A 14,533-nucleotide genomic window follows, 5' to 3' on the forward strand; every position below is an offset into this window, starting at 1 on the left:
TTCTACACTTGATCAGTGCTTGTCTCGGTGACGCACACAGAAACGTATAACCCTATATCGCATGTGTGCTTAAATTCCTTGAAGCATAGTAAAGCCTATATATAGCCTGGAGGCTTCAACAACAAAAAAACGTTGCAGCAGTCTGCAGGTTTTGTCATCACACACTTCAGAAATATTTGTACAAGGATAATGGTGTAAATAAGTGTTATGGTGGATATTTATAATCTTTGATAAATATACAGTATAGACCAAACTGTATAGCCTGTAAAAAAAAACATTTACTAACACAGGCTTTATGGAAACGAAAAATCATATTTTAATATTGATAATCATATGTCGTAGCCTATATAATTATGTGTTCCTAATATTAAAATATAGGCTAAAGAAGTAATATATGATACTAGATGTTAAGCTACCTGTTCAATGTTTTCAACATATTACTTTCTTAAGAAATGTTCAATAGCATAAACGCAAAGTAGGCATATTTACAACACAATAAACCCCATAGTTTAGCAAAAAATAGAAACCATTTAACGAAACAGTTTCCCCGTCCGTGTCGTCGTATCTCCCACGAATGGTACATTTTCGCTCACCAATTGCAGTGCTGCATGCGTTCTCCATCCCCAAAATGTATGTAGGCCTACATGCAAATCCTCCCTAGCGCGTGTGTACGTACACATGCCCTCGAGAAAAGTGTATTATTAATCAGCTGGTGAATGAGTCAGTCCAAACACGCACACACTGAGCGGCATGTGCGTGGACAACATGGGCACGATCCTGCGCGTCTTCGCCCGGTGTCGCTTTAAAAATCAGAATCCAAGGCCAATGATTTATCAAACTCTTATTATCAAGAAAATGTCAAGCGAAGGGCACCTTGCTCCGCACTGACGCAAACCCAATCTTTCCCACGGAGGTATAGAAAGCATTACACTAAGCACGGCCAAATCCACTCCTACTTCTTCCAGTTCTCTTTACAGCTGTTTTTCAACGTCAGCACGTCTTAAGCATCTTCACAAATGGTGAGTAGGCTAAATACTTTGTTTCTTTTTTTAAAATTCTACATTACGTTTGTCATTCAAGTTATCTTATTTATCTAAATGGTTGAAGCAGCCGAAGTTCGTTTTGTGGAAATATTTTCATTTATTCAAACTGCATGCTGGATAATGTGTTATATTTAGTAGCGGCGTTGTGCGTTGTCCATGGTGCAAAAACTTTTCACAACTTGCATTCACTTTGCAATCTCTGAGCAAAGGATGCATTAAGTTCAATCGAAAACACTTGTATTTCGTTCGATATTTTCCATTCAAGGACTTCAAGTTGGGCTATTTGTCTTGAATGTATTTGTTTGCAATTTATATGAGAAACGAAATCAGAGCGTGTCCTTTTTTACAACCTATATGCAAGGTGCTAGATAAAACACGCAGAAACGGTATCTCCTTTTCCCTTTTTTTAACTTCAATTTAAATGTATCATGTTTGTGTTTAGAAATCCCGCGCTCTCTTACATTGCATTGTTTCCTCTTGGTTAGGCTATATATGCGGAGATAGTCATTTGTATTTCTGCACGCCCGGGTCCTCTCAGAGCTGTAGCCCGGTGTCAGTGATCATACATGCCTGTCGGGGAGAGGGGACCTGTCAAGAGCCCGGCAGCTTGTCTATTGCCCATAAAAATCAGTAGCTGTGTGGAGCTGAATGACATGGGGGGAATGGGGCGTAAAATTAAAGAATCTTGCGAACAGGAGAAGCAAACCCCCGCAGACCGTGATCTGAAGCCCAGAGCAGCGGAGCCAAAACATGCGACAAAGGGCTTTTAAAATACTGCAGAAACAACCACCACTGCTGCATTCGTTTTTATTGTAGGTGATTAGCCTATAGGTTTGATCTGAACATAATAGCGCTAAAATAATATCATTCTCAATTCATAGCCTACTAGTGCTCACACCGACCTGGTAAATGCATTTTAAAGTGTTTCTGTTTGTAAAGCCTTTTTTATATATTTGTTTTATCCCTTGTCTTGTGTGCTGAGCCTCATCTGTAAATTACATGTTGCAGGATTTCTCCGACCAGAGAGAGATGACCAAACAGCCGGCCAATGCTCCTACCGGTTTTAACCCGTTGCACCAGCTGGAGGGAGCGGTGGGAGTTCCCGCAAACAACCCGTATAATGCCCTTAATCAAACGTCCGCCGCTTACCCGGCTCCTCAGCCAGCGCCATCCAACGAGAGCAAAACTTTCTGTCCCACGGAAAACAAACCGGGAGAAGTCAGTAAAGTCTATGGAACATTTAAAAATGCCGCTCCGGCGGTGCCTGGATCCGTGGCTGCGAACTCGGCCTTCCGTGAGGATTCCACCAGCTCAGTTGGTGGTTCTGCTGCCCAGGTTGTCCCTGTCCAGTGCGGGGACCCGCTTAGGGCTACCGGGGATCAAAACAATGCATCGGGCAACTGGACCACCATGAGTCAGACCACCATCATTCTGGGCGCAGATGGCAACACGTCTGTTCAGCCCGGCGCCGTGACCGGGGTAAGTGGGCTCAAACGAATTGTTTCGATACGGGAGGATAGCCCTACTGGGGTCAGGAGAGCTTAGAGGGGGGTTTCTGGATTACAAGACGAACCACGGTTCGGAGTGAATGGTGATCTATCTGACATGCAACCTGTATTGCCTATTAAGATAGAGAATTGGCTGTGGTGTTATCAGGTCTTTCACGGATAAGGAAGCCGAGGTGGGGGTGACATGCTGCGGGCTGAGAAGTTGTAATTACGGTCCCATGGGACTCCTTCTGATAGTCCAGCTCTGGAGACTGACGCTGAGGGGTGATTTGAGAGAATATGATCTATATAGCCTATTCAAGGGAGTTTCCATTTGCGATGGCCAGATGCAGTAACCATAGGTTACAATTGTCTACAAATCGGGTAGAATTCACCAATATAATAGTTTAGAATAATTCCCAGTTATTGGAGGAAATTATCAAAATATAGAACGAAAAAGGTAGGCTATCGATTTCGATTTCTGCCTTTGGCTAGAATAGACTATCTGTTTGATACAATTCGGTCAACAAAAGTTGGTCTAAAACGTCATCTTGAAAGTGCTAAATGGAAAGAATCTCCCCACTGCAGTGAGATAAAGGAATATGCCCAATATATGCCTGTAAAATGGTTGTTTGTGTATCAGCATACGGTAATGGTATATCCCCCGCACTGCGCTGCTCCGTGTGTCAGGTATAGATAGAACGAGGGATAGAAACCCCGCATCATGCTCTCTCGGGATTGGTCTCAGTAAACCCATGACAGCGCTTGGCAATGGGTTACATAAGGCTGCGCATTCTGCCCATTGTTCCAATCCCCGCGAGGGCATTCCTCGCCACTCTCCTCCTCTCTCCCCTCCTTTCTCCCCTCCTCTCACTCTAGTCTCCCGCCTTTCTGACAGTGCTCCATTGATACGCTTGGTCCCGGTCTCCCTCTTACCCCTCTTGGCACGGAATCAGAAATGAGGAAATTTGAATGATCTGTTTGTATGAATATTCATATGAATGTGTCCTGTCATGTTTTAAAATGCTCGCATCAATCAAATAGTGGTATTCCCGCGATTGCTGTGTGCGTCGAAGCGGAGTGCATTTGTGTTTTCTGACTGTTGCAAATAGCCTATACTTGTGTCCAATGTAATTGATCGAATAACGAAACGAATCGTTCGCCCAGAAAGGCAAGGGGTTTGGGATCTGAGACGTTTTAATGATAGGCTATACTAAATTGAGGTCCAATATGGTTACTTAATGTACATGAAACCACTAAAATCCACTGTTTTTCCCAGGAGGACGAGAGTGGAGATGAGAATAAGGCCAGGGGAAACTGGACTAATAAATTGGATTTCATCCTGTCCATGGTTGGTTATGCCGTGGGACTGGGAAACGTGTGGAGGTTTCCATACCTTGCCTTCCAAAATGGTGGAGGTAAGGAGATTGTTGAGTTGAGAATATACCTGCACTGCAAATGTCACTAAAGTTGTAAATGCACAAGCACCTAAATGCGGAAAATAAAACGTATCCCAAAACTGATCAGTGTTATTTGACTTAGATATTCCCATTGCTCCACAGTGATATATTTAGATGTTTGACATCACCCATAATTGATATGAACGAAATTGACGATTTATTTCAATTCGAGGAACACAATGTGGATTAAGTCGACTTAAAAGGGGTTCATATCCTGGATGATTTGTATTGTTGTTTTGCCATTGTTTAAACAGCAGTATGCTTAATGTAATTTAACATTGTCAAACGAAAATACATGACTTTAATTCATTCACTTGCGAGGCTATATCATTGGAGTTGAAATTAGTGTGGAAAAACATATTATTGACTTTCCTTTTTGTTTGCTTTTTCTTCTCAAAAGGAATAGGCGACTTTTTTTATTATGACACGTTTTCTATACAGTTATAGAAAGCGTCTAGCTAACATTCTTTTTCAGCTTCTAGGAAACGACTCTTTTTCGTGGATTTTAGTTAATTTATTTAGGCTTTACGATTGATAATCAGATCTGTAAATAAAATATTATTTATATTATTATTATTATTATTATTACTAGGCCTATATTCATTTCAATTTAGCTTGGTCTACACTCATGATGGGTGAATTAATGACCTTATAGAACTAATTAGGCTACATGCAAAGGAAGCAAACAAGTATAACACATCATTTGTTTAATGAGCTTGGCCTTTTTTTTCTATTTTAGCATATTGGATGACTGTCATTCATATTCCATTCACCCAGTTCAATGTAACAGCGATAGGTTAAGGCTACATGATACTCAAATTATCCCTATACCCATCATGAGGTTGCTACAACCTAGCCTACGAATGAACGTTTACAATGTAGGTGTTATACTTATTTGCTTCCCTTGCATGTAGCCTAATTAGACATGTCACATTTATTTCATTATTACCCGCTATACATAATCTCTTTATTTCATGAAAAAGGCAGTCGAATGAATAAGTCTGTTATAGCCTTCTCTTTAAATCACGTGAGCCAAGTTGTACCTGTGCGCTACTTTGAAATACTTCCCCGTTTCCCTGTGTGTATAGGTGCTTTTTTGATCCCCTACCTGATAATGTTGTGCCTCGCCGGGATCCCTATCTTTTTATTGGAGGTTTCCCTGGGTCAGTTTGCCAGCCAGGGCCCGGTGTCCGTGTGGAAAGCCATTCCAGCTCTGCAAGGTAAACTACGCATATACAGGCTGCGATCCAAACTCATAAAGTCACGTATTTAAAACGTGTAACGTGTAACTTCAGAAAAAAAAAAAATGATAACTACTTATTATGATATACGAACTTTTGATCAAGCTCCTCTGCCTGCTTAAGAGTAATTTATATATTTCGTCTCATTTATTTATTTTAGGTTGCGGGATTGCCATGTTGATAATATCTGTCTTGATAGCCATATACTATAACATTATTATGTGCTGGACACTGTACTACCTGTTCGCTTCGTTGAAGGGCTCACTGCCATGGGCTAACTGTAAGAACGAGTGGAACACGTTGGACTGTAAGGACAAAGACATGCTTCTCTTAGGTAAGACCACAATGCGCCAGAACGCACACACACGATCATGCATGCGCACACACACATACACATAGGCAACCCATCACCATTGCGCAATGCGCAACGCACCCCTCAGCTAAGGTATTTCTGTAACCTGACCTATAGTGTAGAGTGGCCAGTTATTTTTAGCATTATTTTCCAGTTTCATTTACATTCAAAAGTGCTACTTTTGCTTACTAGGTTTATTATATAGATTTTTATCTTTCTTCTGTGGGTCTCAAGTTCTTTTTTCAACTGTGTGTAGGTTACAATTGTGTGATATTTTTTTCTCTCCTGATTATATCTTTATTCTACTCTAAACATGTCATGAGCACAAAGCAGTTATACAAAATGTGTATTTTCAATATTAAGGTGTCGCCTAAGTAGACAAGTTAGTTTTGCACTGGTGCAATTATGAGCAATTGTTTTTAGGTTACATTGGGCAACAATTCATTTTTAAAAAGAAGATAAATTGATAAAAGAAAGGCTCCCAGTATGACCGGATTATTTTCTCCCAGTTGCACGGGGCAAACCAAAAAAAAAATCGAAATTTGATTAAGAAAATGCCTGTTTTGTCTATGGCATTTTAGTGAATTCAGCACAAAAGTTGCTTGCGTGACACATTTACTGTAGTGGAGTTGCTGCAGTGCCGCAGTGTGCGCAAGACCGCCCTCTCTTGGTCAATTACAGTAACTGTACTCTCCCTGGTCTCTCTCCTCTGTATCCTTGAATAGCATTGATCAGTGGCCGTCAGTGCCGTTTCAGATGATTTTTTTCATGAGCGTGGCCTTATTTCTATTACAGCATATTGGATGACTGTCATTCATATTCCATTCACCCAGTTAAATGAAACAGCGATAGGTTTAGGCTACTACATGATACTCTAATTTTCCCTATACCCATCATGAGGTTGCTACATCCTAGCCTACGAATTAAAGTTTACAACGTAGGTGCACACAGGTCGAGAGAAGAATTTGATGTGACACATGGACAGACAGTGACATTCAACACCGCCTTGCACACTCTTGCCTGCATCTAGCTGATAGTGGGTGTGATCATTAATCCAACAGTTGCAAACAAGAGTTTCTTTTGGACAAATTCAGTTATGTTTATCCCCGTTTTGTTTCCGCTTGCTTCGGTTTAAGAAGCGTTTTTCAACAGAATCGGCTGAATGAATACACCCCTTGTAGTGGCGATTCCCTATGAACTGCCTCTGGCACAGGAGAGAGCTGTCTATAACGCGTCCATAAAAATCAGCTTGGGGTGACGTTCCCATTTATTGCGTATCTAAATAGCTCCAAAACCCATATTCCAATAGAAAAGGCCCAGAGAGATGCATTCTATAAGCTATATCTGTGATACAGTAAGAACTGTATGTGCTCTCCTCTCACCTGTGCTAACCCTTCCTGGTCACCTGTGCTACCTATATGCACACACGACCAGTGACCCATGACCCCAACATATAGTGCTCTCTAGTGTACAAAACAAGTAAAAAATAACCCTTGTCAGACAACATATACACAACTCATAAACAGGCCAAAAGGACTCCTACACCCCTGATCATGGGTAAATACAGTTCTCAGTTTCATAGCAGCCACATTGTATTCCTTCTCGCATCTACGTTATGCGCTCTCCTGCTTTCACCTCTTCCCCTCGCTTGTGGACTTCAATGCACAAGACAAGGCAAGGCAAAAAAAAAACTTTACAAGCCAAACCGCTACACACAGCCTACATCGTTGTCACCATATTAGCTAAAGTAACATCATAGTCAGCATAGGTAATATAACTAAATCTAAATCTCTCTCTCTCTATTTCTCTCTTGCTTCTCCTTCATTTAGGAAGAAATTAATTTGTTGAAAACTGTTCAACTATTTTCTTTCTCTCTCTGAGTCAACTACACATCACATTTTATGCACTGCAGTGTTAGCTAGCTGTAGCTTATGCTTTCAGTACTAGATGAATTCTCTGATCCTTTGATTGGGTTGACAACATGTCAGTTCATGCTGCAAGAGCTCTGATAGGTTGGAGGACGTCCTCCGGAAGTTGTCATAATTACTATGTAAGTCTATGGAAGTGGGTGAGAACCATGAGCCTCCTAGGTTTTGTATTGTAGTCAATGTACTCATAGGAGGATGGAAGCTAGCTGTCCTCCAGCTACACCATGCTACCCTACAGAGTGCTGTAGAGGCTACTGTAGACCTTCTTTGCAAAATATTGTGTTTTAATCAATTATTTGGTGACGTGATTATATTTAGTATAGTTTTATCTAAAAAGGATACATTTTTTAATGAAATTCACTGAGGAGGATGGTCCTCCCCTTCCTCCTCTGAGGAGCCTGCACTGGCATTGATGCTGTGTCAACCCGTAGGTGTCATTGGTAATACAACAAACGTATGATGATTATACAAAGGGAAATTAGATCTACTCTGTCAAACATGATTAACGTTTCTACGTTTATTCTAAGTGTAGGCTACATTTGGGAAAAAGCTTATTTCATAATAAGCACAACTTGTATTTACAGTTTTGTTAAAGGAAAATAACCATTACACATATAACACATGCTGGGCAAGTATCTATTCTACATTCTAGACTACCACCTGAGCAAATTGTGAGAGTTGATACCGTTTTTTAAACCAGATTATAAAGATGTCTGTCTGTCTGTCACTGTTGAGGTATTTATTTTCTCTGATTCGATACAGTGTATGTCAACCTGTCTGTCTGTCTGTCTGTTCTGGTTGTGACAGACACGTGTATCCTCCATGATAAAAACATCACCTCTGTAAAGAACAGCTCGTTCTGTCTGTCGGCTCAAGCCATTGGAAACCTGAGCAAACTGGTTAACATGACCTATCCGGACAACCAAACGTACGTCAGCCCCAGCGAGGAGTACTTCAAGTAAGTTTGAATCAAAGTTTATTCGTCATATGCACAGGATACAGTGCACAGTGTACACAGTGTAATGAAATGCATACTTGCAAGCTCTCCTTGCAAACAATACAACATCTCAAAAAGTATTCAATAAAAATCAATAATAACTTGCATCATATTTACATAGAGGTTCTATGTTTGAAGTATGCCTGCCTGCTGATGATACTTGGGATTTCTCATACATACTGTAAATGTTGGTTTCCTTTCTTACATAATTAGGCCACAGTTATTGGGCTGTATAAACACTATTATTTCCCGCTATTGATTGATATGTAGGAATAATAAATGTCAGATCTGAAAAAGCTGTTTTATGTGATTGGGAAATAACCTTCTCTCTCTCTCTCTCTCTCTCTCTCTCTCTCTCTCTCTCTCTCTCTCTCTCTCTCTCTCTCTCTCTCTCTCTCTGTCTCTCTGTCTCTCTGTCTCTCTGTCTCTCTGTCTCTCTGTCTCCATCTGTCTCTCTGTCTCTCTCTAGGTACAATGTCTTGCACATCTCCAAAGGGATAGAGTACCCTGGAGACATCCGCTGGCCCCTCGCAGGCTGCTTGTTGCTGGCCTGGTTGATAGTCTACCTCTCCCTGGCCAAAGGAATCAAGTCATCAGGGAAAGTAAGAGGAATATCTCTCTCTCTGCTCATGTGGTACCTCCTTTAACCTCCTTTGGATTTGAATAATTTCCCCCCTGTGAAATCCCAGAACCATAAAAGAAAGTGTTTAGTTCTGTGAATCAATATGTAACGTTGCCCTCTAGTGGGTTTGTTTTTAAACTAAAAGTGTTGAATCAGTGCATTATCACACAACCTGCTAACTCTCCCTTCGTTTCGTTCTTCCTCTCCCATCTCCTAGGTGGTGTATTTCACAGCTACGTTCCCCTACGTGGTTCTGGTCATTCTGTTGTTCAGAGGAGTGACCCTTCCAGGGGCTGGCGACGGCATCCTCTACTTCATCACACCCAAGTGGGAGAAACTCTATGATGCTAAGGTATACACACACACACGTAAGTGCGCACAGGCACGCAAATAGACTCACGCACACATGCTTTCACACACACACATTTCTTCCGCCCATCCCTCTGTGTCTAACAGGGAGTGTGAATTTGTGTGTGTTCCTCTAGGTGTGGAAGGATGCTGCCACCCAGATCTTCTTCTCTCTGTCAGCAGCCTGGGGAGGCCTCATCACACTGTCTTCTTACAACAAGTTCCACAACAACTGCTACAGGTAAGTACTTCTCACTGTGCCGCTTAACAGCTTCGCTTCCTGCCATTTCCAACCGCCACTGGGAGTGATCTCGAATCCTCTGTCTCGCAATCACACGTGACCTGCCCCTCTTGGCGACATTTTAGCCGGCTGCGCCACCGTAAAGCTAGCAACTCGATGGTGCAGGTGGAGACATTTCAGAACCGGAGGAGTGAGGTTACCAATCAACACGACGCAAACTCAAATTGCTGTCGTCCCTGCTTTATGTAACATACTGTGTTATGTAGCTTTGAAGGTGAACACATGTCTCTATGACAACATACGGTTGTTTTAGCAAGGGTCGTCAAAATGTGTAAAAGGTCAAAAATACAGTTCTGATAAATGTAACAGCTGTATAATGGAGCAAGATATTCAACACTTTTTGGATTTTGAAAATCTATCAAATGTTGACTGCACATAAACCATTATATAATTACATCAGAATGATAATGTATATATCATGTATAAATATATACAATTTAGCAGACGCTGTTATCCAATGTGACTTACAGTCATGCGTGCATACATTTCACGTATGGGTGGTTCCAGGAATCAAACCCACTATCCTGGCATTGCAAGCGCCTTGCTCTACCAACTAAACTACAGAGCACTTTGAATGAGAGACATGAAATCAATAATATACAGGAATTTTGGTGGGAATTTCAGGAATTCAGGTCATTTCAAATATTTAATAAAGGTATTTTTTGAAACAACACATGCCACTTTTATTTTTACCATACAGGCCAATTGCAATCAACAGGCAGAATCTAACACGAAGCTGTGTGTTGGAATTGGATTTCTTAAAACATTACTAACGGGAGATTACATGCACCGGTGTGTTAAAACAAACAAACACACACACACACACACACACACACACACACACACACACACACACACACACACACACACACACACACACACACACACACACACACACACACACACACACACACACACACACACACACACACACACACACACACACTTTAAACCCCCTATGCTCCTTTGAGATCCCTCTTTCAAAGCCACTGAGATCTCTTCTAGCCATGGTAGCCAAAATAATGGGCAACTGGACAATTTTACCCTAAGCATCATGGGATGTTAATTGCTTAATTACCTCTGGAACCGCACCTGTGTGGAAGCACCTGGTTTCAATATACTTTGTATCCAGGGCTTTAAATCAAATGTATATTCATTGATAGCACTGGTGCTCCCAACTTAAAAAAGTTAGGAGAACAACATCAAATCTCGGAGCACCTGGCGATATAAACTCCGCAAAAAAAGAAACGTCCCTTTTTCAGGACCCTGTCTTTCAAAGATAATTCGTAAAAATTCAAATTACTTCACAGATCTTCATTGTAAAGGGTTTAAACACTGTTTCCCATGCTTGTTCGATGAACCATAAACAATTAATGAACATGCACCTGTGGAACGGTTGTTAAGACACTAACAGCTTACAAATTGTAGGCAATTAAGGTCACAGTTATGAAAACTTAGGACACTAAGGAGGCCTTTCTACGGACTCTGAAAAACACCAAAAGAAAGATGCCCAGGGTCCCTGCTCATCTGCGTGAACGTGCCTTAGGCATGCTGCAAAGAGGCATGAGGACTGCAGAGGTGGCCAGGGCAATAAATTGCAATAAATAAACTGTGAGAGGCCTAAGACAGTGCTACAGGGAGACAGGACGGACAGCTGATTGTCCTCGCAGTGGCAGACCACGTGTAACAACATCTGCACAGGATCGGTACATCCGAACATCACACCTGCGGGACAGGTACAGGATGGCAACAAGAACTGCCCAAGTTATACCAGGAACGCACAATCCCTCCATCAGTGCTCAGACTGTCCGCAATAGGCTGAGAGAGGCTGGACTGAGGGCTTGTAGGCCTCACCAGACATCACCGGCAACAACGTTGCCTATGGGCAACCCACCATCGCTGGACCAGACAGGACTGGCAAAAAGGGTTTTTCACTGACGAGTCACGGTTTTGTCTCACCAGGGGTGATGGTCGGATTCGCGTTTATCGTCGAAGGAATGAGCGTTAGTCCTGTACTCTGGAGCGGGATCGATTTGGAGGTGGAGGGTCCGTCATGGTCTGGGGCGGTGTGTCACAGCATCATCGGACTGAGCATGTTGTCATTGCAGGCAATCTCAATGCTGTGCGTTACAGGGAGACATCCTCCTCCCTCATGTGGTACCCTTCCTGCAGGCTCATCCTGACATGACCCTCCAGCCTGACAATGCCACCAGCCATACTTCTCGTTCTGTGTGTGATTTCCTGCAAAACAGGAATGTCAGTGTTCTGCCATGGCCAGCGAAGAGGCCGGATCTCAATCCCATTAAACACGTCTGGGACCTGTTGGATCGGAGGGTGAGGCCTAGGGCCATTCCCCCCAGAAATGTCAGTTTCCAGCTACAATAGTCATTTACAACATTAACAATGTCTACGCTGTATTTCTGGTCAATTTGATGTTAAAAAACTAGATACTATTCTCAGTCTAAATTGACCATAATTAGTGCTTGTAAAGTTACTGCCATCAGAGGTATTATGATGGTCAAAATTAGAGATTTCAAATGTCTAATATTTTGAATTCAAGAAATAGGTTCTAGCGATATTTGTTTTATTCCCTTGCCTGTTTGCCTGTGAGCCAATGCCACAGATGTTAGAAAATCGAGACAAGACATTATGTGTGTAGTAAATCTGAGTAGGATGATGTGTATGATATTGGATGTGATTTAGTGAAAGTGTGTACGATGTCTGAATAAGAGGTAGACTATAATGTGTGATGTCCAAATATATAATAACTCCGCCAATTTGCATGGTTGAGTGTCTATGTGTGTAACATGTAGTGCGTATAGCCTTAATATTCATGATGATAATTGTAATCCATATCGTATCACCGTCATCGTTGCATCATAATTACCTTTAACATCATTGAAAAATACATCCCAGCATTTCCATAGCAATTGACGTTTCACATGATCATGAAAGAGACCTTGCATTACTCTAGAGACGGCTTCACTACAGCACAAATGTATTCCGTACAAAATGTTATTGTTCCCCAATGCCCCTATTCTGATATCTTCCCCTTGCTTGTTGTAAACATATATAAACTTGTAGACAAATACATAAAAAAGATAAACAAACAATAAACATATTAAATTATATGTACTTGGACTTTTACCAAATACGTATTAAGAAGGAAAGAAATTCCACAAAATAACTTTTAACAAGGCACACCTGTTAATTGAAATGCATACCAGGTGACTACCTCATGAAGCTGTTTGAGAGAATGCAAAGGGTGTGCAAAGCTGTCATCAAGGCAACGGGTGGCTACTTTGAAGAATATCAAATATAACATATATTTGAATTTGTTTAACACTTTTTTGGTTACTACATGTTTCCATATGTGCTATTTCATAGTTTTGATGTTTTCACTAATATCCTACAATGTAGAAAATAGTAAAAATAAAGAAAAACCCTTGAATGAGTAGGTGTGTCCAAACATTTGACCGGTACTATATATACAGTACCAGTCAAAAGTCTCGACACACCTACACATTTAAGGGTTTTTCTTTATTTTGACTATTTACTAGACATAAATTGTCTTAATAGGGAGTTGGATCCCCATGAGCCAGAACAACTTCAATGCACCTTGGCATAGATTCTACATGTGTCTGGAACTCTATTGGAGGGATTTTTTATGAGACATTTCCATAATTTGGAGTTTTGTTGATGGTGCTGGAAAACGTTGTCTCAGGCACCGCTCCAGAATCTCCCATAAGTGTTTAATTTGGTTCAGATAATGGTGACTGAGACCGCCATGGCATGTTTTCATGTTCATCAAGCCATTCAGTGACCACTCGTGCCCTATGGATGGAGCAATTTGTCATTCTATGGGGGCATAGCTATGGTAGCCAAAATAATGGCCTGCCAAGCATTTTTATACATGACCCTAAGCATGATGGGATGCTTTCAATATACTTTGTATCCCTAATTTACTCAAATGTTTCCATTATTTTGGCAGTTACCTGTGTCTTATCCTGCTGGCAAGGTTGGTATACTTTAGAAAAGCAAGGAATAACTAAATGTACTGAATAAGACTCATTCCTTTCAATATTTTCCCCATATTTTAGCAGAGATGCAGAGAAGCATGTGACATTTATTTTTAAAAAGAACCACCAGTCAGGAGGATACAGACAGCTCAAGAGGTATGCTTAGATATGCAGAAAAATATAGATATTTTTTACATAGAATTAAGCATACTGATTATGGCTCTAGATTGCAGGAAAAAGCTGTTTCAGTTGTTTGAAAATACAAAATTCTCTTAGATTTTTGGGCTGCATGCCGTCCCTGATTGTACACCTCAAGAGTCTGGAGGTGTTTCTGTACTGCATGCGCAATAGCAGAGTTTGCTAAATAAAAGACGCCCTGAGTGATACAAATCATCATGATATTATTAAGCCTACTTTGTGCAGTTATTAGTATTTAATTTGGAAGGTTTTATGGAAAATACTATTTCAGCATCGCTAACTGGCTACACAAAGTGGTAGACACAGACATTTCCGTGCCGTTACGTCTTCAGAAAGTTGCAAGAAATACAAATCTCTGATGCATTCTTTAATATTCTTTACATGTAGGCTTTGGATTGAACGAATCTGCACACGCTTTTTTCTCTAGGGCACTCGGAAACAACTGCACAGTGAAGCCTTTCATGACAATAATTATTATCTGGGTGATTTCTTTTCCTGGTCTCACCGGTGCTTCCAAAATAAATTGTCAGGTCGCAC

General features: G+C 41.1%; 1 protein-coding gene across 1 annotated transcript in view; it reads left to right on the forward strand.

The window, feature by feature from the left end:
- Positions 1-2,453: 2,453 nt before the first annotated feature.
- The window catches only part of LOC120025094 (sodium- and chloride-dependent glycine transporter 2-like), a 47,782-nt gene continuing 35,702 nt past the window's right edge, over positions 2,454-14,533 (forward strand). Inside the window, exons 1-8 of the mRNA XM_038969527.1 lie at positions 2,454-2,527; positions 3,803-3,948; positions 5,079-5,210; positions 5,392-5,565; positions 8,319-8,469; positions 8,978-9,110; positions 9,348-9,482; positions 9,616-9,719. Of these exons, the coding sequence (XP_038825455.1) occupies positions 2,454-2,527; positions 3,803-3,948; positions 5,079-5,210; positions 5,392-5,565; positions 8,319-8,469; positions 8,978-9,110; positions 9,348-9,482; positions 9,616-9,719 (1,049 nt within the window). The remainder of the gene's footprint in view (positions 2,528-3,802; positions 3,949-5,078; positions 5,211-5,391; positions 5,566-8,318; positions 8,470-8,977; positions 9,111-9,347; positions 9,483-9,615; positions 9,720-14,533) is intronic.

This window comes from Salvelinus namaycush, chromosome 30 (assembly GCF_016432855.1).
Source record: "Salvelinus namaycush isolate Seneca chromosome 30, SaNama_1.0, whole genome shotgun sequence".
NCBI lineage: Eukaryota > Metazoa > Chordata > Actinopteri > Salmoniformes > Salmonidae > Salvelinus > Salvelinus namaycush.